The sequence below is a fragment of the Sinohyriopsis cumingii genome, chromosome 12, assembly GCF_028554795.1.
Source record: "Sinohyriopsis cumingii isolate HCF-2022 chromosome 12, ASM2855479v2, whole genome shotgun sequence".
Classification (NCBI taxonomy): Eukaryota; Metazoa; Mollusca; class Bivalvia; order Unionida; family Unionidae; genus Sinohyriopsis; species Sinohyriopsis cumingii.
The window spans coordinates 40999488-41021555 of NC_142972.1; the positions used below are offsets into that span (position 1 = coordinate 40999488).

At 32.9% G+C, this 22068-nt stretch overlaps 1 protein-coding gene across 1 annotated transcript in view; it reads right to left on the reverse strand.

Annotated features, from left to right (window-relative positions):
• The window catches only part of LOC149786318 (uncharacterized), a 41013-nt gene that overhangs the window by 13447 nt on the left and 5498 nt on the right, over positions 1–22068 (reverse strand). The window contains exons 2-5 of the mRNA XM_089976719.1: positions 18030–18154; positions 10835–10969; positions 8753–8805; positions 2655–2713 (exon numbers count right to left, since the gene is read on the reverse strand). Of these exons, the coding sequence (XP_089832845.1) occupies positions 2655–2713; positions 8753–8805; positions 10835–10969; positions 18030–18154 (372 nt within the window). The remainder of the gene's footprint in view (positions 1–2654; positions 2714–8752; positions 8806–10834; positions 10970–18029; positions 18155–22068) is intronic.

Genomic DNA, 22068 nt, shown 5'->3' on the forward strand with positions numbered 1-22068 from the left:
CCGCATCCAAGGCGAACGCTCTAACCACTAGGCCACCGGAGCGTCTGACTGCTGTGATAGTCAGTCAAAACACAAGTTCATGCTGACATCTAATATGTACCTATTAGACACTGAACTGAGCAAATAGAATGATCAAAATATTTATTTTTAAAAGATCAGGACAAATTGTATGTGAATTACTTTTTAAATTTATATTCTGATTATGTTTTTGCAGTGTAAATACCTAAATATTTTTGCACATTTTTGTTTTTTAATGCCCTCATCATTTAACCCCATCTATAGCACTGTATCACAGACTTTTAACAGCACAACCACTTCATTCTGAAAATAACTTGTTCACCTACTTACAGTCCCACTGACTGGCTTCTTAGAACTAAACTCTATCTATCAGTCTGTTGTATTGTTGCTTAAGTACTTTTCTTCCAACTTGTATTCACACAGAAAACTGCTCAAAATTGTATCCCCATAAATCTATATTTTCCATCATTTCATCAGCATAACAGAATTTTCACTGAAAAATTATATTAATTCCATAAAATCTGCAATGGTTGTGATCTCTGAATTGTGAAACTTCTGGAAACGTTAGCAAGTGGTTGATGAAAAAATGATATTTTATACTCTATAGCTATGTTAAGCCAAAAGAATCATTCGTATGCATCAGTCTAGAATGGGAAAATTCCACCCAAAAGCCCTTTCCCTTGAGTCTGATGCAAAATTCGGATCACAATTACAAAATAATGATCAATATTGAGGGCATAAAGAAGGATTATTCTTCTAATATTCCGCAACGAAAAATGAGCCAGTGTCAAAATGGAATATTGTAAATACTGATCCAACTTTCAAACTGCAAAACACCACCAAAAATGTCCTCACCTTAAAACAGAGTATTAAAAGATAGGGTCTACAGTTGTGTATTGCAGATAGCCTGCAAATGATATAAATGTAAACCGGTCCAAAAAAGTCCACTCTTATCCATAAGCTTAATCGACATCCAAAAAAACTAACGATATAGTCCTCGATTTAACTTTGATATTGATCTGATTTAACTTTCATAAATAATAATGAAAAAACAAGTTTTAAAGCAAGAACAAACACAACAATGACTTTTTCAACTGTTCCTAATTTTAGTAATGCAAATGTTTGGCAATTAATTTTTATTGGGAAAGAATACTCAAGTGATGATGACAGTCATGGAGCTTTTGCCACTTCATGTGCACTGCTTGCAATATAAAGTCAAGTGATGAAAGACAGCAACAATGTGAAGAAAGAAAGAGATATGCTCCACTGGTGCTTTTCACTGGAAAACACAATCATACACATATACAAATGTAAGAGCAAAGTTTCTTGACAAGTTCAATGACAGCCACAGTTGCTATGATATACTGTAAATCACAAAATTATGCCAGCAATAGAAAAATTTTGTGACGAAAGAATATTTTATGAAATAAATATTTTTTTGTCAAACTGATATTATGAAGTATATATAATCAATTATTTGCACATATTTTATGCCATTCACATGCTGAATTTAGCGTAGCCATGAAAACTGAATGATGCTAAAATATTGTGATCTACAAAAGCTTAGTAACTAGTACATGTAACCTTAGGGGACATAACTCATAATACACAATCATGTGAAATATTCACCGTACAAAAATTTATTTCTTGGCTGTCAATATTCAGCTGTGGTTATTCCAAGTTCCTATACCTTGTTTACCTGAGCTAAGCCCACTTTAAAGCATTTTACCTAAAAATAAAAGAAATCAAATTCATTTACATGAGTGTCTATTGCCTCTATCATGCACTTCACAGGTCCACAAAAGCTAAGTTCCTTAACTCATTAACCCCTGGACGTTTTTGTCGTTTCACCTGAAATGCAAGTAGGAAACACATGTTGTGGGCTATTTCTAATACATCATAATACATCAACTTCCAGGTGATTTTCCATTAACCTAATGCCTAGTTGTGTTAGAAACATCGTTTTTCATTGGTTGTTTCAATCAAGCATGAGCGGAAGGGTAAAAGTTGGAGTTCTCTTTTTCTTCTTTTATTTTTGCTTAATGGACCCATTATTTTCATATCGAGACCACTCTTTATTTCAAATGCCCATCTTATCCAACGTTTTGTAACGGTTCATCTGCCTGTGTGCAGTTCAGACCAGTCTGCCTTAGATCTGAGACCAAAAAGTCTAAAATCCAGACACAAAATCGGATTCAGACCATGGGTGATTTTTGGGCGGAACAAAATTGGGTCCGAAAAATGAGGTTTTCCCTCTGTATTTTGTGGTGCAACTAGAACTTCCAGATTATTTGGTATCACTGTAGAGCTACATCTAACATTCTATAATACCACCCACTTTAGTGTATCATACATGACCTTGATGCTACATAGCTCGTCAGTAGGCTACAACCTCCTGCCACGTAAACGCAGCACCAGGGGTTAATGAGTTAAGTAGCTCATTGGATTTCACTAACATAAACCAAAAGATATCTTTCCTAACCAAATAAAGTCTATTTCCAATTAACAAAACCATTCAAAGCCAACCAATGTCTTCTGGTGACAATTATTTTCGCTGTAAGCTTCCTGGGATCCAAAACACTTCATAAAAGTTCTTGAAATTTTGCAACAGTTGATTGGCAAATCCAGATAAATACCTTTTTTACTATATCCATCCTTAATAATTCAGATTTTGGGGTTCTGCGGCAACCAGCAGCTGAAAAGCAATGGAAATATTTAAAAAGAGGTAAAATTAAATTGATAGAAGTATCGATTCATAAAAAATATTGCAAGACTGGTAAGAAATATTCTTCCAAGAATGAATTCTTATTTGACATGTGCCTTGAATGAATGTACTGAATAAATGAAACCAACTTTTTAACTTTTTATTCAAGTGATCCATTTCATGATATAGCTGGTTAAAATTCAAACATTCACATCAATAACTTTCTGCTATTAAAGTTGCCATGATGGATATTATTGTGATGTCATTAAGTCAGAGCTGGTTTATTGGCAAAACTTTGGTCTACCCATTTGCTACTGCCATACAATTCATTACAGAATTGATAAAAATAAACCACTAAGCAAGAATAACATAATAAACTCATGAAGATAAAGTCAGATTATGGAGGTATATGAGGAACCACATTCCAAGGGTATCAGATCAGTCTGACCTACTCTGAGGTTCAGCACAAAAGACATTAAGTACTTAAGAAAAAGGGCCAGGTATAAGGAGAGAAAGTTGGCATACCTCAATCCTACTATCATGTACATGTACTATGGCTGAAATGTCTTTATATCTGGTGTCACGGAGACAGAGAACTGCTTAAAGCAAACTGCTGGCGAGAGATGGTTGCTCCCATGTGGTTGAAAAATTAACCTGAACTACCATTAGTCCAAATTGCACTAATTTTATCAGTTAAAAAAAAAAGAAAAATGATTTTTTGCCAGATTAGGCAATGCTAACTTCTGAAAGTATAATAAATGGATTATAAAATATTGTTAAAAGGTTTTTTTAACATGTTATTGCCTAGGTTTTTTCAATTTACCTCTTAAGTCCAGTATGTAAAGATGAACAAGTGGAGCTAGCAGTCTTTTGAGAGATGCACATCTAAAGAAAGGTCAAGCTGTATACTCTATAACCCAAATAATAGCAATTATTCATAAACTAAAACTAAAGTTTATCAAAAGTTATTTTAATAATGCCTAGATACACAATGTCTTTTTCAAATAACCAGGATAACTGGTGAGGAATACCTGAGAAATTCTTTCTCTTCAAATATTAAACCCCATACAAATCATGAAACTGCAGAAAATAAAAATAAGAACCTATGGTCTTTTACTACAGCAAGACAACTATAAATGACTCATTATATAACCTCAAAATATTATCAAGATATTCTTAGATACTGCAAAAGATATTTAATTTTTACATTATATCCAAAACTAAACTCAAATTAAATCCAAACTTTCTAACAGCTCTCACACCTTCAAATCATTTTTCCACCAACTGTCATCTTGTTATATAACTGACTCAAGAATGCTTGCATGGACAATACTGCTTTCTCTAGTGAAATGCTTACAAATAGTGCAACAAAGTTGACATTCAGAATGTCATGTAGTGTGGAAATAAAATACAGAAATTATCCCTTACAAAAACGTTCTAAGCAAAACATCAACTACCAGCCAAATAAGTTACACAAAAAACTGAATCCAAATGAACTTAGAGGGAAAAGAACTACCAAACAAAGATGTTACACAGAAAACTGAACCCAAATGAACTCAAAGGGAAAAGAACTACCAAACAAAGATGTTACACAGAAAACTGAATCCAAATAAACTTAGAGGGAAAAGAACTACCAAACAAGGATGTTACACAGAAAACTGAATCCAAATAAACTTAGTGGGAAAAGAACTACCAAACAAATAAATTACACAAAAAACTGAATCCAAATAAACTTAGAGGGAAAAGAACTACCAAACAAATAAGTTACATAAAAACCTGAATCCAAATAAACTCAGAGGGCAAAGAACTACCAAATAAAGATGTTACACAGAAAACTGAACCCAAATAAACTTAGAGGGAAATGAGCTACCAAACAAAGATGTTACACAGAATACTGAATCTAAATGAACTTAGAGGGAAAAGAACTACCAAACAAAGATGTTACACAGAAAACTGAATCTAAATGAACTTAGAGGGAAAAGAACTACCAAACAAATAAGTTACACAAAACTCTCTGAATACTGCAGAAAACTCAATCCTGTTTGCATATACTATATAATTTCAAAATGATGCTTTAAAATCCAAAAAGGTATAACTTTGGTTCCTGATGGTAAGGCCTCAACTCTTTTTCCTCCATTTTAATTTATATGTGATTTTATAGGAAGTATATATTTTTGGAATGGAAATATAATAGCAAGATTAAATATTCTTTATTGTACTTGTTCTGTAGCTAAATCAAAACATATCCTACAAAAAACACTTTGCATCATTTTATGATAAGGTCATGGTTAATGATTAGGTCATTTCCATTTCTATTGAATTTTCAGCAAACTTTCATTGACAGTGAAGGCCTAGGTTTTATCATAAATTTCTTCAAAGCTAAATGGATTAATATATTGGAAATTAACTTGCCCTACTGAATATTCACTAGTCCTTCCCACAACCATTGATTGGTGACAAACAAAACTTTGCTAGCCATCAGACTTTCATACTGTGACAACAACTAGTCCAACAGGAAATTGACTAAAGACTAGTCAATTTTCTTTTGGACTAGTTGTCATGGGCAAATCTGATAAATCAGCCCCTCACCAGTGATGATATTGATTTTCGATTTAGGGGCTGATATTACATATTCATTAAAAGCTGCAAATTATTGCAGCCAATGTTGGCAGCACACATTAGTATATATTTTATACACTTACCGGTATTTATCATGGCTGTGGAGCTACCATCGGTTGAAGGGTTCTTTTATTGATGTGTACATTATGATTCCAGAGCAAATTCTATGTTTGGTGACTTATAAGTCCACATGGAATAGCACAACCATCTGGAATGTGGCCATTTTGAATTTCGCACTAGATATGGCTGCCAACAATTATCGTTATGTGACTAAAGTGTATGCAGAATTGTTCCAGAAAAATTTGCATACAGCCAAATTGCACATTTTAATGAACAGGTGACATCAGACCCACATATCGTCCATCAGTATCAACACAGATTTGGAGGGGGTAATTGATCGGACTAGTCTTGGGCTAGCGGACTACTACTAATTTTAAGCCCTGTATTGGCTTTATCCAAATCCTGCAATGCCCCATGCCCAATGATTTTACACAGAATTTTATAGGTGAGCTTAATGGCTGTCAAAGTGAAAAAACTGTATTCTTTTGCACAAACAGCTAAAATATATGCAAATGCATATGTAACAGCTAAAATATATACACACATGCATGTGTAACAGCTAAAATATATACACATATTCATATGTAACAACTAAACTATATACATGTGCATTATGTACTATAAAATATATACACATGCATATGTAACAAATAAAATATATATACACATGCTTATATAATAGATAAAATATATACACATGCTTATATAATAGATAAAATATATACACATGCATATATAATAGATAAAATGTATACACATGCATATATAATAGATAAAATGTATACACATGTATATATAATAGATAAAATATATACACATGCATATATAATGGATAAAATATATACACATGCATATGTAACAAATAAAATATATATACACATGCATATATAATAGATAAAATATATACACATGCATATATAATAGATAAAATGTATACACATGCATATGTAACAAATAAAATATATACACATACATATATAATAGATAAAATGTATACACATGCATATATAATAGATAAAATATATACACATGCATATATAATAGATAAAATGTATACACATGCATATGTAACAAATAAAATATATATACACATGCATATATACAGTAAAACCTGTCATGAGCGACCTCTGCTATGAGCGACCACCTGTCATTTCCGACCACAATCGTAATGCACGGATCGATTTTACTATATAAACGCTCTGTTATGAATGACCACCTGCTCAACGCGACCAGTGACCGCGATTTCTTGGCAAAATATGCATTTTGACACTGCTATGAACAACCACCTAGCCAAAAAAACAAAACAGATTGACACCACTGACCTTAACTTAATCCTTTGTAAACACTAGACCTCGGGATAAATGTAGTATGCAAACAAAGTGCACATTAAATAACACTATAGTTGAACAACCATATATCGAGATAAACACCTCTAACCATCATTTAATCCTTTGTAACAAAGACTGCATACACAGTAAAGATTGCTTTAATAAAGTATTTTAAAAAAATGTGTCTTTCTACAGTATCAGTTTTGTGAAATTTACAACTCCAGCGTACGGTGTCATTTGTAAACTGCAGTAAACCAGACTAAAGTACATGTCACCAACCGCCATTGTAGTGCCGAAGTCATGTGAATTGCCAGTAAGAGTAACATCAAAGGGAGTAATGATGGATATATGCAGTCAAGTTAGACGTTTGTATTTTTTCTTTATCTTTATGAAAACTCACAAAACGCCGGTAGTCCTTATGTCCCAGTGAGAAATTGTTTGAAAGGGCTTCAGTGTAGGTCTGAGTACATCGTTTGTCTTTCCAGTTAATCCATAAGGCCTGGAGGGTGAAAGAGCTCATTGTCTTTAATACTAGTAAGTGAGAATCATTTCCGGATTTTTTTTAAATTATTTTTTATTTCTTTTGTTAGTGTTTCACCAAGCCACCATCTGTTTACCTGGGTGCAGATGGTCTCAACCTTTGTTTATCGAGCTATAACGCTCTTGATTTAAACTTCGTCTCAGAATAAATGTATTGTTTCTTGATGAGTTAATTATGTCTTTTGGTTTCATTCATTGGTACATAATATATATTTATTCCACATTTCCCCAAAACCTGATAAAAACCAATAGTCTTTATAACGTCAACACTAATAACAATGGCAGAACCTCCGCTGAAAAAAAGAAAAATTTTAACACTGGAAGAAAGGATTAATGTCATTGAAAGAAATAAAAAACGGGAGACTGCTTGCAAAATAGCAGTCAGCTTAAGCATCGGTAAAACGCAAGTTCAAAATGTAATCAAAGACAAGGAGTCCATTAGAAACGAATGGCAGAAAGGTGCACAAGCACAGAGGAAATATGCCACGGCATGACGGACAGTTTACGGAGATCTGAACGAGCGAGTATGGGAGTGGTTTTGTGTTGCAAGGAGTAAAAACATACCAGTAAGTGGAAAGTTGATTCAGGAAAAGGCAATAATTGAGATACATGTTCAGACCAAACAGCTGAGTAAAACATGTCAACAAAGTATAATGGATTTTTTAAAAAAAAAACAAGTGAATAAGTGTATAGAATTATATACATCATATCTAACTGTTCATTTTTTGTACATATTAATGTGATGCTGAAATATAAATTTTATTCTTGTTGTTTGATAGATGTATATCTTTATTATATAAAGATATTTTGAGAGGAATGCATGCAATATTTAACAAGATTTATGAATAAAGGATATGATACATGTACAGTGAGTATGGGTTTTATTTATTTGTCAACAATGCTAACTATTGACCCTGAAAACCAGTCCATTTTCACACACCTCTTATGAGAGACCACCTGTCTTGAGAGACTGCTTTTGGTTGGCAGAAGGGGCGGTCTCTCATAACAGGTTTTACTGTAATAGATAATATATATACACATGCATATATAATAGATAAAATGTATACACATGCATATGTAACAAATAAAATATATACACATACATATATAATAGATAAAATGTATACACATGCAAATGAAATGTAACAAAATGTATGCACATGCATATGTAGCAGCTAAAATATATAAACACATGCATATGTAATAGATAAAATATATACACACATGCATATGTAATAGATAAAATATATACACACATGCATATGTAATAGTTATATATAAACATGCATATGCAACATAAAAAGAATACATAATGCATATGAAACAGATAAAATATATACACACATGCATATATAACAGCTAAAATATGTATAAATATGCATATGTAACAGCTAAAATATATGCATGCATGCATACATAGCAGCTAAAATAAATACACATGCATATGTAACAGATACTATTCAAATTATGTTCAATACTTCACCTGCAAAGATTGGCCATATTGCATCTAATGCTGAGGCAAAATCAACAGCAGTTCTGGAGAAAAAAGGAAGAGATTTTAAATTCCTTAAGACCTGTGCTGAGTTTTTAAGGCACAGATACCTGATGTTTCTTCCAAAAAGACATGTACATGTCATAAATCTTAATACCGCAGAAATTGATAACATCAAAATTAAAATGAAAACTTTAGCATAATCTTGACTGGTAAACTGAGTTGTGACCTGCCATATATTTCAATTGTTTCTCATGTTCCAAAAGTAAATATTTTTGGAAAATGTATGCATTCAAAATGATTCAAATTAAAGGTATAGTACACTGAAACATTGAGATTTTAATTCACCTGAACGTGTTCTAAAAATAAGGAGAACTAGGATTGTTTTAAGAGCAATTCACTTTTTTAGAGTACAAACTTCCTTATCCAGTTTTTAGAACCTTAAAAAATTATTTTCTTGTCAAACCTTTTTTAATGAGATATTTTCTTATTTTGGAAATAAACGACTACTGACACTAAACTGCAAACTGACAAAAATATCTGTATATAAATAAAGCAACTCCGCAAGCAGTACTTGTTCATCCAGCAGAAAAGATTCCAATAAATATAAAAACTGTATATAAATGAAGCAACTCCACATGCAATACTTGTTCATCCAGCAGAAAAGATTCCAATAAATATAAAAACTGTATATAAATGAAGCAACTCCACATGCAATACTTGTTCATCCAGCAGAAAAGATTCCAATAAATGTAAAAAGTGTATATAAATGAAGCAACTCCGCATGCAATACTTGTTCATCCGGAAGAAAAGATTCCAATAAATATAAAAACTGTATATAAATGAAGCAACTCCACATGCAATACTTGTTCATCCAGCAGAAAAGATTCCAATAAATATAAAATCTGTATATAAATGAAGCAACTCCACATGCAATACTTGTTCATCTGGCAGAAAAGATTCCAATAAATATAAAAACCATACATGTATATAAATGAAGCAACTCCACATGCAATAATTGTTCATCCAGCAGAAAATATTCCAATAAATATAAAAACTATATAAATGAAGCAACTCCACATGCAATACTTGTTCATCCGGAAGAAAAGATTCCAATAAATATAAAAACTGTATATAAATGAAGCAACTCCGCATGCAATACTTGTTCATCCAGCAGAAAACATTCCAATAAATATAAAAACTATATAAATGAAGCAACTCCACATGCAACACTTGTTCATCCAGCAAAAAAGATTCCAATAAATATAAAAACTGTATCTAAATGAAGCAACTCCACATGCAATACTTGTTTATCCAGCAGAAAAGATTCCAATAAATACAAAAACTGTATATAAATGAAGCAACTCTGCATGCAATACTTGTTCATTTGGAAGAAAAAATTCCAATAAACATAAAAACTGTATATAAATGAAGAACTCCGCATGCAATACTTGTTCATCCGGCACAAAAGATTCCAATAAATATAAAAACTGTGGGAAAGAAATTCTTATTCATCTATATGTAATATAATTTATCAAAGTTGGGTTTTCTTTACATAGTTTATTTATGGTGGCTACACTGATGAAATAATACACATCAAGATTTCAAATGAATATAGGCCTGGCTATTCTAATGTGGCAAAAGAAAAGAAAAGAACATCAAACCTCGGAACTCTGGCATGAAACGTTCATCATACATACCACCTGTTTAAAAGTTTGGGATCATTTACGCTCATAAATACATATCCTTGCAAAGTTCAACTGCTACAGGTCTTTGACTCCCTTGTTTGGATATTTGCCCACATATCTTACATAAACCATCCTCTCAAAACATTAAAATGCTTTCAGTCATACTGTACAACTATCTACCGAGACTTTTTAACAACACCCAGTAGAACAAAAACAGAGAAATCAGAGATCTATTGTATCTTGCTTTAAAGTCAGGCACACAGTCTACAAAGCTTAAAAATTCAGACAAGCTACACTGGTCATATATATTGTACAAGATGTCTGTCTTAATTAACTAAAGTTTAAATATGGATAAGCAGTCTCTGGTAAAGACAGCGGTAATTACCTCCCTTGACTGTCTTTGAGCATCAGATCTGGTTGATATTCCATTAGTTTCATGACAACCTTTCCATGACCCTGGAATGCAGCACAGTGAAGTGGTGTCCACATAGTTCCTCTGTTGGCAAGATTTATATTGGCTCTGAAAAAGAAAACATGACTGGATCAGGCATGAGAATTTTCAGGTCCTCTGGACTGCTGGTTTATAAACTGGCTCTTTTTTAATTCTGTTACTATGGAAGTTTGCCACCTTCTTATACTGCCACCAACAACACTCTACTCCCTGCATGGTACAATCTGGCACTAGGAAAGGCTGGGATGTTGTACTTAAAAATTGATACAAATCCTCTAGCTTATCACTTTCTCTCTTTGCATTTAAGAAAAGTGACTTGATTTTAATAATTTAAGATAAAATGTTTTCCCAGCATGAACACTGCACAAACAACTGCTTTCTGTGCTTGAACACCTAGAAGGGGACTTATGTTCCATAATATGCTAATCAAAAAGTAAAGGAGTCCAGTGCCATTATAAGGTGAAATAGTGGCTGTGGAACATTTCCTCTGAAAATGGAATTCTGTTTCTTAATAAAGTAACAAACAGTTACATCTCCTCCCAATCTGCAAATTTCATTCACCAGAGATATAAAGGTATGCCCTAAATCAATATTTTTATAACACAAACACTGGATTGAATAACTCTCTCGTAGAAATGCACTCAAAGATGGAGACTGGCTCTGCAAACTTAATCATCCATGCAATTCACATGTGAATAGGCAGATGAGGTTGAGAAGAGTCAAAACTTCCATATGCCAATTCAGACAGACAGAGTGCTGGATTGAAGATACAACTTCCATATGCCAATTCAGACAGACAGAGTGCTGGATTGAAGATACAACTTCCATATGCCAATTCAGACAGACAGAGTGCTGGATTGAAGATACAACTTCCATATGCCAATTCAGACAGACAGAGTGCTGGATTGAAGATACAACTTCTCACAGTTCACCAGAAATTACAGTTGTGAGACAATGGAGAGAAGGATTTACGTATACTGCAATAAAATTCTGAACTCTGTGTTTTTAAAGGATTTCATTAATGCTACTTTTACTGTTGACAGAGCTGACTTGAACAGGGTGACAACAAAGTCAATGGTCATTGTAAAAGCCCATGGACTGATGCTGAGACTAAATGGGAGTGCATGGAATTAGTATATAGTTCCTTGAAACTTAATCTGAATGACAAAGCCAGATGGATATGGAAATGGAAGTATGTGTCCATTTTTTGATAGGCAACCTTACCAACCAATACTGACTATTATCAACTTTTGGTGTGGCCGTGCATTTTTTGAGCAGGTTTAAATCCATCACTGCTCAGAGCTATCCAGTGAGAGTTGGGCACCAGTTTAAGTCTGGAATAAAAACCCTGAGTTTTGTCAAGAAAATTTCTCCACTGCCTACTCAGAGAAAAGAAAGCAGATCTCCTTCAAAAGAATTTCCATCTCCTCAAGATTGATTGAATCTCTGCCCTGGCTGGGAAAAATGAAAGGGAATGGGACTGGATACATGAAATCCAAAGCCCCTCAGAAACAACTTGGATCACCCACACATTTCCAAAAAAGATCTGGCACCTACAGGCAGGTTATTATTGGGTAGATAGGATGGAATGTCATCAAGAGGTTTAGGGAAGGAGAAACTTGTTTTATACCAACTCCAAAACTGAAGGGCCTATTGCCTTCTTAAGTTTGATTGTGGAAGGAACAACTGCTGTTGAGTGGGATTTGGCCTTCCCCACTTCTGCCTATGATCGTCTCTCCATGCTGAAACTAATATAGTTTTTATTGAAAAAACAAGGTTGGGGGAAGGAGAGCTGGAAAGGCAGCTCTTGTGTTACCTGTTTCCACACATTCTCAATACAGCTGCTAAACAAAGTGACAAATCAAATGGCAATGAATGCAGATCCAGTGAGTGATGTGGTTTAAGTGGAGATGAGTGGAGAAGGGCATCTCATCTCACTAAATCTAGCATACATTAGGCTATCTGGTCATAGCCTATGGAGTGACATAGAGCCCTAACAATCACCACAGAGATAGAGCTGTGGTCAGTTGACTTCCAAGAATGCTCTTTGCTTAATTTATTGATCAGATGAAAAATAATTATGGATGCCAAGTCAAGCATCAATGAAACAACAAATAAGTTCTGCGTAAGTTTGGATGTCACAAGAAATATATGGTGATCAATCTTGCAGAACTGTGGTTGTCATATCAACTACAAGAATGTTATTATCTAACCTCAGAATATTCTCACTGTATGAGTCCCAGCAGGTGCCAAAAGGCTGCAATACTCTGCAAGGAGTCCCCTGCATCGCAGATTTTGTCCAACAAATGGTTGGAGAGTTTATCCTCATCCTCAGCATCAACAGAGGTATTACCATTACTGACCTGCCTCAAAGATGGTAGCAATGGGAACTCTGACTCACCTGGGCTCTTCCAGTGGCCATTGTAAATATTAATTAGCATGCACAAATAAGTTGAGATCAAAGTGATCTTAACAACAAAATGTAGGGCCCCTCTGCTAATCTATTTTTGCAACTGCATTTCTTTCAATTTGGACATTTATTCTTCTTAAAATTTAAACAAAATACCTCTTAATGAGTACTATCTAGCCAGTACTGTACTGAGCCACCATTAAACCAATAAAACAAACATTCTTTTACATGATATCAACATTTTGGTACTATAATGAGTTGACTCAAAAACCATAGATTAATGCTGTTTTTGAAGAACAGTCAAATCTGTCTACAGTGGCCACCCATGAGAAAAGGCCCTAGTGGCCTTTGTAGACAGGTAACCTCCGAAAGCAGGTTCAGCTCTCAAATGTGGTTCACGACAAATGCATGTACTATGCAGTGAATACCATTAGCATTATTGCTTGTAGTTGTATCATTACTATTTCATGTGTATTATTATTAACAGCTGCAGTAGTATGTTATCAAAATAGATGTATTTAGTGTAGCTGTTTAGAAAAATATAACCAAACAACAAAATAAAAAGTTACACAAGATTACTGTATTCTCAATTAAATCCCTCATCTTGATCATCACCGATTCTCATATCAGTCACAAGTGTCTGTGTTTTGATCAATTTTAGCAGTTCCTTTAATCCAACTTTACCTATGACTGTAACATTAGCAGTTCCTTTAATCCAAACTTTACCTATGACTGTAACATTAGCAGTTCCTTTAATCCAAATGTTACCTATGACTGTAACATTAGCAGTTCCTTTAATCCAAACTTTATCTATGACTGTAACATTAGCAGTTCCTTTAATTCAAACTTTACCTATGACTGTAACATTAGCAGTTCCTTTAATCCAAACTTTACCTATGACTGTAACATTAGCAGTTCCTTTGATCCAAACTTTACCTATGACTGTAACATTAGCAGTTCCTGTCATACTAATTGTCAGTGCTCTACTTAATTTACTGAATAGAGTGGATTGTTTTAAATTAAGCTGACATAAATTCACATTCATAAATAAAGACAATAAAATTCAGATAAAGATATTTCATTTCATCAGTTTCCTTTTTATTTCTATCAGATATGTATAATTTCTCTGGACAACGACATCACAGAGCATCATACCATAGAAATGTAGCCATATCAACAATGTCTTCCCTTTTTGCACTAGTTGCATTGTTACATTAAAACTGTTACAAGTCACCGGTAATTCTAACAATTTCTTCCCTGAAAATTTAAACATCTAACTTATTAATATGGGGTATCAATATTAAAACAACACAAATAGCACCTGAAAATGGTTCATTCACAATGACCGAGTGATGTTATGTATATTTAATTTGCTTTGTCTGTTTGTTAGTTTTATTTTATTTTATTTCATTACATGCTATTGTAATGTATCACTGTATGTTGGACTTGACCATGTTCAAAATTGAGTATATTTCTGCTTGACCCTAATTGACTTTTGTTATATTATTCACTGTAAACAATTAATAAAAAGCTAAATTATTCTCTATGTGTATGGGTTTAAAATCAGTATTATTATTAATAGAAGAAGTAAATATGTTTATTTGGGTCTAAGTTTTGGAATTTCCTCAGTGAATTATACATAATCCAGGTTATTGTTTTGTAACCATCAGGTTCATTCTAGAAGGTTATTTTCCATTCAGTAATGGGGATTTTTTTAGAAAATGTTAATTGTGACCTGAAGTCAAGTAGAGAACTATATATAATGTAACTGAGAGGATTTTAGCAGTTGCTTTAAGATCTAGCACCTTGAAAGTGTATATTATATTGTGTCCAGTAGGGCTGAATATTATTTCTTCAAATTACTGAATTGAATATTTTCTCTGGAAATACAGAAGTGCTCTGATAAAATTCTTGGATAAAGATATTCACTGGAATTTATAGTGAATTCAAACCTGGAATTATATTACTGTTATTCAACAAAAAGACTGTTGGCACATCAACACTCCAGGAGCTATAACAGACACATCATAGCCTTTAGTTTTTGGATTTATTCGGGACTTTTCCTGAAATTTATTCAGGACTTTAAATTATTAGGACTTGTGTCTATAATTCTTGGATTATTTTGGGATTTAATTTGCAATACCATAAGTTCTTTTTTTATATATTTTTACATTGTATTTTAAGGAAATAAATTATTTGTTAAATTTTATAAAGCTTGTTGTCTTTTACTCTTTTCTGCTACTTATTTTATGAGCATAGATTCATAACAGTGACCTTGTATTTATCATGGAATCACCACATGTACAATGGAAATTTTTCACTCACACTAAATTCAAAGCTTCTCTTAGTTTCAAATCATAGACACCATTGCACTGAACTTAACTGAGGAGGCCCAAGTGGGCCAAATATTACTCACCTAGAAACTGACATGTCAGCTTGTGAATGAACAATAAACATATACTGAAAATTTACCAGGGAAAGAAAACTTGGAACACTTTTAATGTTGGCATGATTTATCTTCATTCCAATACAATATAAACAGTATCACTTCCTCGACATAAAAAAGATAATTCATTTATACAACCTGCATTGTCCCCTGGATTTCTCTACTCCCCATAAGATGTAATTAATAAACTTCAAACTGTTCATAGACTCAGTCTTAAAGTACATGGCATTCTAAAGGGTAAAAATCTGTGCAGTTAGCATGGATTCCTGTGTCTGCTCTTAAACCCCTGGGGCTCTGCTCCTGGAATCATAATTTCTAAACCATGTGGTTCAGCAGTCAAGGCACTGAATATGTGACCAGAAGGTTACAGACTTGAGTACCACTATTTCAAAAACTATAACATTTTTCTGGAGGGTTGGGAGGGGTAGGGGATAATGTCATAGATTTTTTTGCTGTTAGTAATTAAAATCACCAAGTGCTTCTGGAGAAATATATTAGGTTATCATATTTCTTTTTAATAAAGCTAAACAACACTGAATATATATTTAAATTAATTTGTGAGTATCATCATTTAATATATGAAATGCCTTAAAATAATGAACAATGCATGTGATGACATAAAAAAAAACTGTTTTTTCAGACACTTCTACATCGTAATACTGGCAACTGTCAAAAATTCTATTTAACCGAACATATTAAACCCACTTAAAAATATTCAGAAAATTTACCAAAAATGGTCAAGATATTCATTAAAAATTTTTATAAACTTAGACATGACTGTTTTAAGAAATATATTCTTCTTGAAGCAAATCTTTTTCTTGAACATAATTAAACATTTGAAGAAACTCTGATAATTTGATAAATTTATTTGTGCGCAACAAAGATAATTTTAGTTCTTCAGCCTTGAGACTGCATTGCATTATTAGATAACCATTAAGATCTTCTATTCCTTAGGAGAAACTTCTTCATTAAAAAATTTGTTACACATCACTGGTATTTTAAAACAAGTCTTGTAAATCTATTTGTATTATCAAAATATCAACAACCTAGAGTATAGCATGTACTTGATATAATGTTACTTTTTAATTTTCTTCAGATTAATATATAAATCATTCATTACAATCCAAAAATGTACTATTATTATTTGTTAATTTGATCTATTAAAATCTATACATCTTGCACTCTAAAATCAACTTTTTTATATTTCAACATTTTTTGAAAGGGGAATAACTCTGCATAATCTTACAACTCTGATTCTATGGAGTCTTATCCCTGACAACATGTTTACTTGCCAGGGAAGAGTAAACATTTGATCACACCATCTCCATCTAAACATGAATAATGGTATGGTTTTATGGCACAGCAACACAAGCAAGTGATTAAATGCCAAGGTTATTCTAGTAAAGTGCCCAGCAGACTCAAGTCTCATCATGATAACCAACCTAGACTGATCCAATGTTTGATTCCAACATGCACTTTTCATTCATGAGTCTGGCATACTAACCACTGAACCACCACAGCTCTTCTGAACATGAATAATCCACCAGATGGACAACTGGACAATGTAAATGACATGATATAAACAAGATGCAGTGTGGGCATCAGAACTTTACAATGATGTCTATGGCAATGTATTAATGACACATAATCTATCTGACACATCAAAAAAGTAGCTGCAATTTTTGCTACGGTCTGAACATACAAAACACATGCCTTATCTTGATCATACCATCAAGGAATGTAACAATTTCTACAAGCACTAACCTATCATCATCTATCCCCATGATAAGTAGTGAAGTTGAAATGGATTATCATGAGAAAAAAATGATACCTATATATCAAACTAAATGTTTTACCAATGGAGAGGTATACATACAATAAGAATACAAGAAAAGAACTTATTTTATTACAGACCACCAAATTTAAGGTGTCATAAGCAGCCACCTCTGGGAAGGGAGAAAAGTGATCTCTGAATGCAGGTGACTGCTTAATACAGGTTCATTTCTTCAATATTTTCATTATGGGACTTTACAGGTGACTGCTCAAGATGAGTCACCTATAAGGCAAGTTCACATACAAATGACACCAGTCACACATAGGACACAATTTTTGTTTTTGCTACAAACAGGTTTTTGCTTAATATGGGTGACCTATAAGGCAAGTCTGCATACAGAGGACACTTGTCCACTTAAGACACAATTGATGTATTCAGTATCTTTAAACAGCTTTTACTGCATCTTGGATTGGTGATAGATCAAAAGATTTCATCATACTGGCACTCTAAAAGCAACTCCACAACTTCGGCATATCCCCAGAAAGCAGCAATGGCTAAAGGGGTCATCCCATCTTTTGATTTCTCATTGACATCAGCTCCACTTCGTATAAGGTTCTTCACCTCCTGTTCATAATAATGAGTGAAAAAAGTATTCATATTCATAATCATTACGCTACTGTATCTCTTGAAATGTCAAACTGGCATATTACTTGACTGAACTTTAATAATAATAATAATAATAATAATAATAATAATAACAATAATAATAATAACAACAACAACAACAATAATAATAATAATAAGGAAAATTAATATTGCTTGGGATCAATTCAGAGTTCTTTAAAATAAAAATCATTCAGTTCCTTTGTGCCCAAAAATGGAATGCATTCCACAACAAATTAGAAAAATAACAACTAAAATAGACTTTTAGTAACAATTTAAGAAATTTCTGATTTCTTTTTTAAATTGTGATCAGTAATTTAATCATGGTTTCTTTTCAAACTGCTGCTGTTGCATAATCAACTAACATCACATGGTATCAGTTCTACTTCATTCTAGCTGCATAATCAACTAACATCACACGGTATCAACTCAACTTCATTCTAGTTGCATAATCAACTAACATCACACGGTATCAGTTCTACTTCATTCTAGTTGCATAATCAACTAACATCACATGGTATCAACTCAACTTCATTCTAGTTGCATAATCAAATAACATCACATAGTAACAACTCTGCTTGATTCTTGTTGCATAATCAACTAACATCACATGGTATCAACTAAACTTCATTCTAGTTGCATAATCAACATCACATGGTATCAACTCAACTTCATTCTAGTTGCATAATCAACTAACATCACATAGTAACAACTCTGCTTCATTCTAGTTGCATAATCAAATAACATCACCTAGTAACAACTCTGCTTCATTCTAGTTGCATAATCAACTAACATCACATGGTATCAACTCAACTTCATTCTAGTTGCATAATCAACTAACATCACATAGTAACAACTCTGCTTCATTCTAGTTGCATAATCAAATAACATCACATAGTAACAACTCAACTTCATTCTAGTTGCATAATCAACTAAGATCACATGGTATCAACTAAACTTCATTCTAGTTGCATAATCAACTAACATCACATGGTATCAACTCAACTTCATTCTAGTTGCATAATCAAATAACATCACATAGTAACAACTCTGCTTGATTCTTGTTGCATAATCAACTAACATCACATGGTATCAACTAAACTTCATTCTAGTTGCATAATCAACTAATATCACATGGTATCAACTCAACTTCATTCTAGCTGCATAATCAAATAACATCACATAGTAACAACTCTGCTTCATTCTAGTTGCATAATCAAATAACATCACATAGTAACAACTCTGCTTCATTCTAGTTGCATAATCAACTAAGATCACATGGTATCAACTCAACTTCATTCTAGTTGCATAATCAACTAACATCACATAGCAACAACTCTGCTTCATTCTAGTTGCATAATCAACTAAGATCACATGGTATCAACTAAACTTCATTCTAGTTGCATAATCAACATCACATGGTATCAACTCAACTTCATTCTAGTTGCATAATCAAATAACATCACATAGTAACAACTCTGCTTCATTCTAGTTGCATAATCAACTAACATCACATGGTATCAACACTACTTCATTCTAGTTGCATAATCAAATAACATCACATGGTATCAACACTACTTCATTCTAGTTGCATAATCAAATAACATCACATAGTAACAACTCTGCTTCATTCTAGTTGCATAATCAACTAACATCACATGGTATCAACTCAACTTCATTCTAGCTGCATAATCAACTAACATCACATGGTATCAACTCAACTTCATTCTAGTTGCATAATCAAATAACATCACATAGTAACAACTCTGCTTCATTCTTGTTGCATAATCAAATAACATCACATAGTAACAACTCTGCTTCATTCTTGTTGCATAATCAAATAACATCACATAGTAACAACTCTGCTTGATTCTTGTTGCATAATCAAATAACATCACATGGTATCAACTCAACTTCATTCTAGTCGCATAATCAAATAACATCACATAGTAACAACTCTGCTTCATTCTAGTTGCATAATCAACTAACATCACATAGTAACAACTCTGCTTCATTCTAGTTGCATAATCAACTAACATCACATGGTATCAACTCAACTTCATTCTAGTTGCATAATCAACTAACATCACATAGTAACAACTCTGCTTCATTCTAGTTGCATAATCAAATAACATCACATAGTAACAACTCAACTTCATTCTAGTTGCATAATCAACTAAGATCACATGGTATCAACTAAACTTCATTCTAGTTGCATAATCAACTAACATCACATGGTATCAACTCAACTTCATTCTAGTTGCATAATCAAATAACATCACATAGTAACAACTCTGCTTGATTCTTGTTGCATAATCAACTAACATCACATGGTATCAACTAAACTTCATTCTAGTTGCATAATCAACTAATATCACATAGTATCAACTCAACTTCATTCTAGTTGCATAATCAAATAACATCACATAGTAACAACTCTGCTTCATTCTAGTTGCATAATCAAATAACATCACATAGTAACAACTCTGCTTCATTCTAGTTGCATAATCAAATAACATCACATGGTATCAACTCAACTTCATTCTAGTTGCATAATCAACTAACATCACACGGTATCAGTTCTACTTCATTCTAGTTGCATAATCAAATAACATCACATGGTATCAACTCAACTTCATTCTAGTTGCATAATCAACTAACATCACATGGTATCAACTCAACATCATTCTAGTTGCATAATCAAATAACATCACATAGTAATAACTCTGCTTCATTCTAGTTGCATAATCAACTAACATCACATAGTAACAACTCTGCTTCATTCTAGTTGCATAATCAAATAACATCACATAGTAACAACTCTGCTTCATTCTTGTTGCATAATCAACTAACATCACATGGTATCAATTCAACTTCATTCTTGTTGCATAATCAACTAACATCACATGATATCAACACTACTTCATTCTAGTTGCATACTCAAATAACATCACATAGTAACAAGACTACTTCATTCTAGTTGCATAATCAAATAACATCACATGGTATCAACTCAACTTCATTCTAGTTGCATAATCAACTAACATCACATAGTAACAACTCTGCTTCATTCTAGTTGCATAATCAACTAAGATGAACTCTGCTTCATTCTAGTTGCATAATCAACTAAGATCACATGGTATCAACTCAACTTCATTCTAGTTGCATAATCAACTAACATCACATGGTATCAACTCAACTTCATTCTAGTTGCATAATCAAATAACATCACATAGTAACAACTCTGCTTGATTCTAGTTGCATAATCAAATAACATCACATGGTATCAACTCAACTTCATTCTAGTTGCATAATCAACTAACATCACATGGTATCAACACTACTTCATTCTAGTTGCATAATCAAATAACATCACATAGTAACAACTCTGCTTGATTCTTGTTGCATAATCAACTAACATCACATGGTATCAACTCTGCTTCATTCTAGTTGCACAATCAACTAACATCACACGGTATCAACTCAACTTCATTCTAGTTGCTTAATCAAATAACATCACATAGTAACAACTCTGCTTGATTCTTGTTGCATAATCAACTAACATCACATGGTATCAACTCTGCTTCATTCTAGTTGCATAATCAACTAACATCACATGGTATCAACTCAACTTCATTCTAGTTGCATAATCAAATAACATCACATAGTAACAACTCTGCTTCATTCTTGCTGCATAATCAAATAACATCACATAGTAACAACTCTGCTTCATTCTAGTTGCATAATCAAATAACATCACATGGTATCAACACTACTTCATTTCTTATTGCCTTCATTAGATGGTAGTAAATTAAATACTTTTTACATGCAGTGTAGATGTTTTAAAGTGTTTGTAATACATTTTACTTCCTATA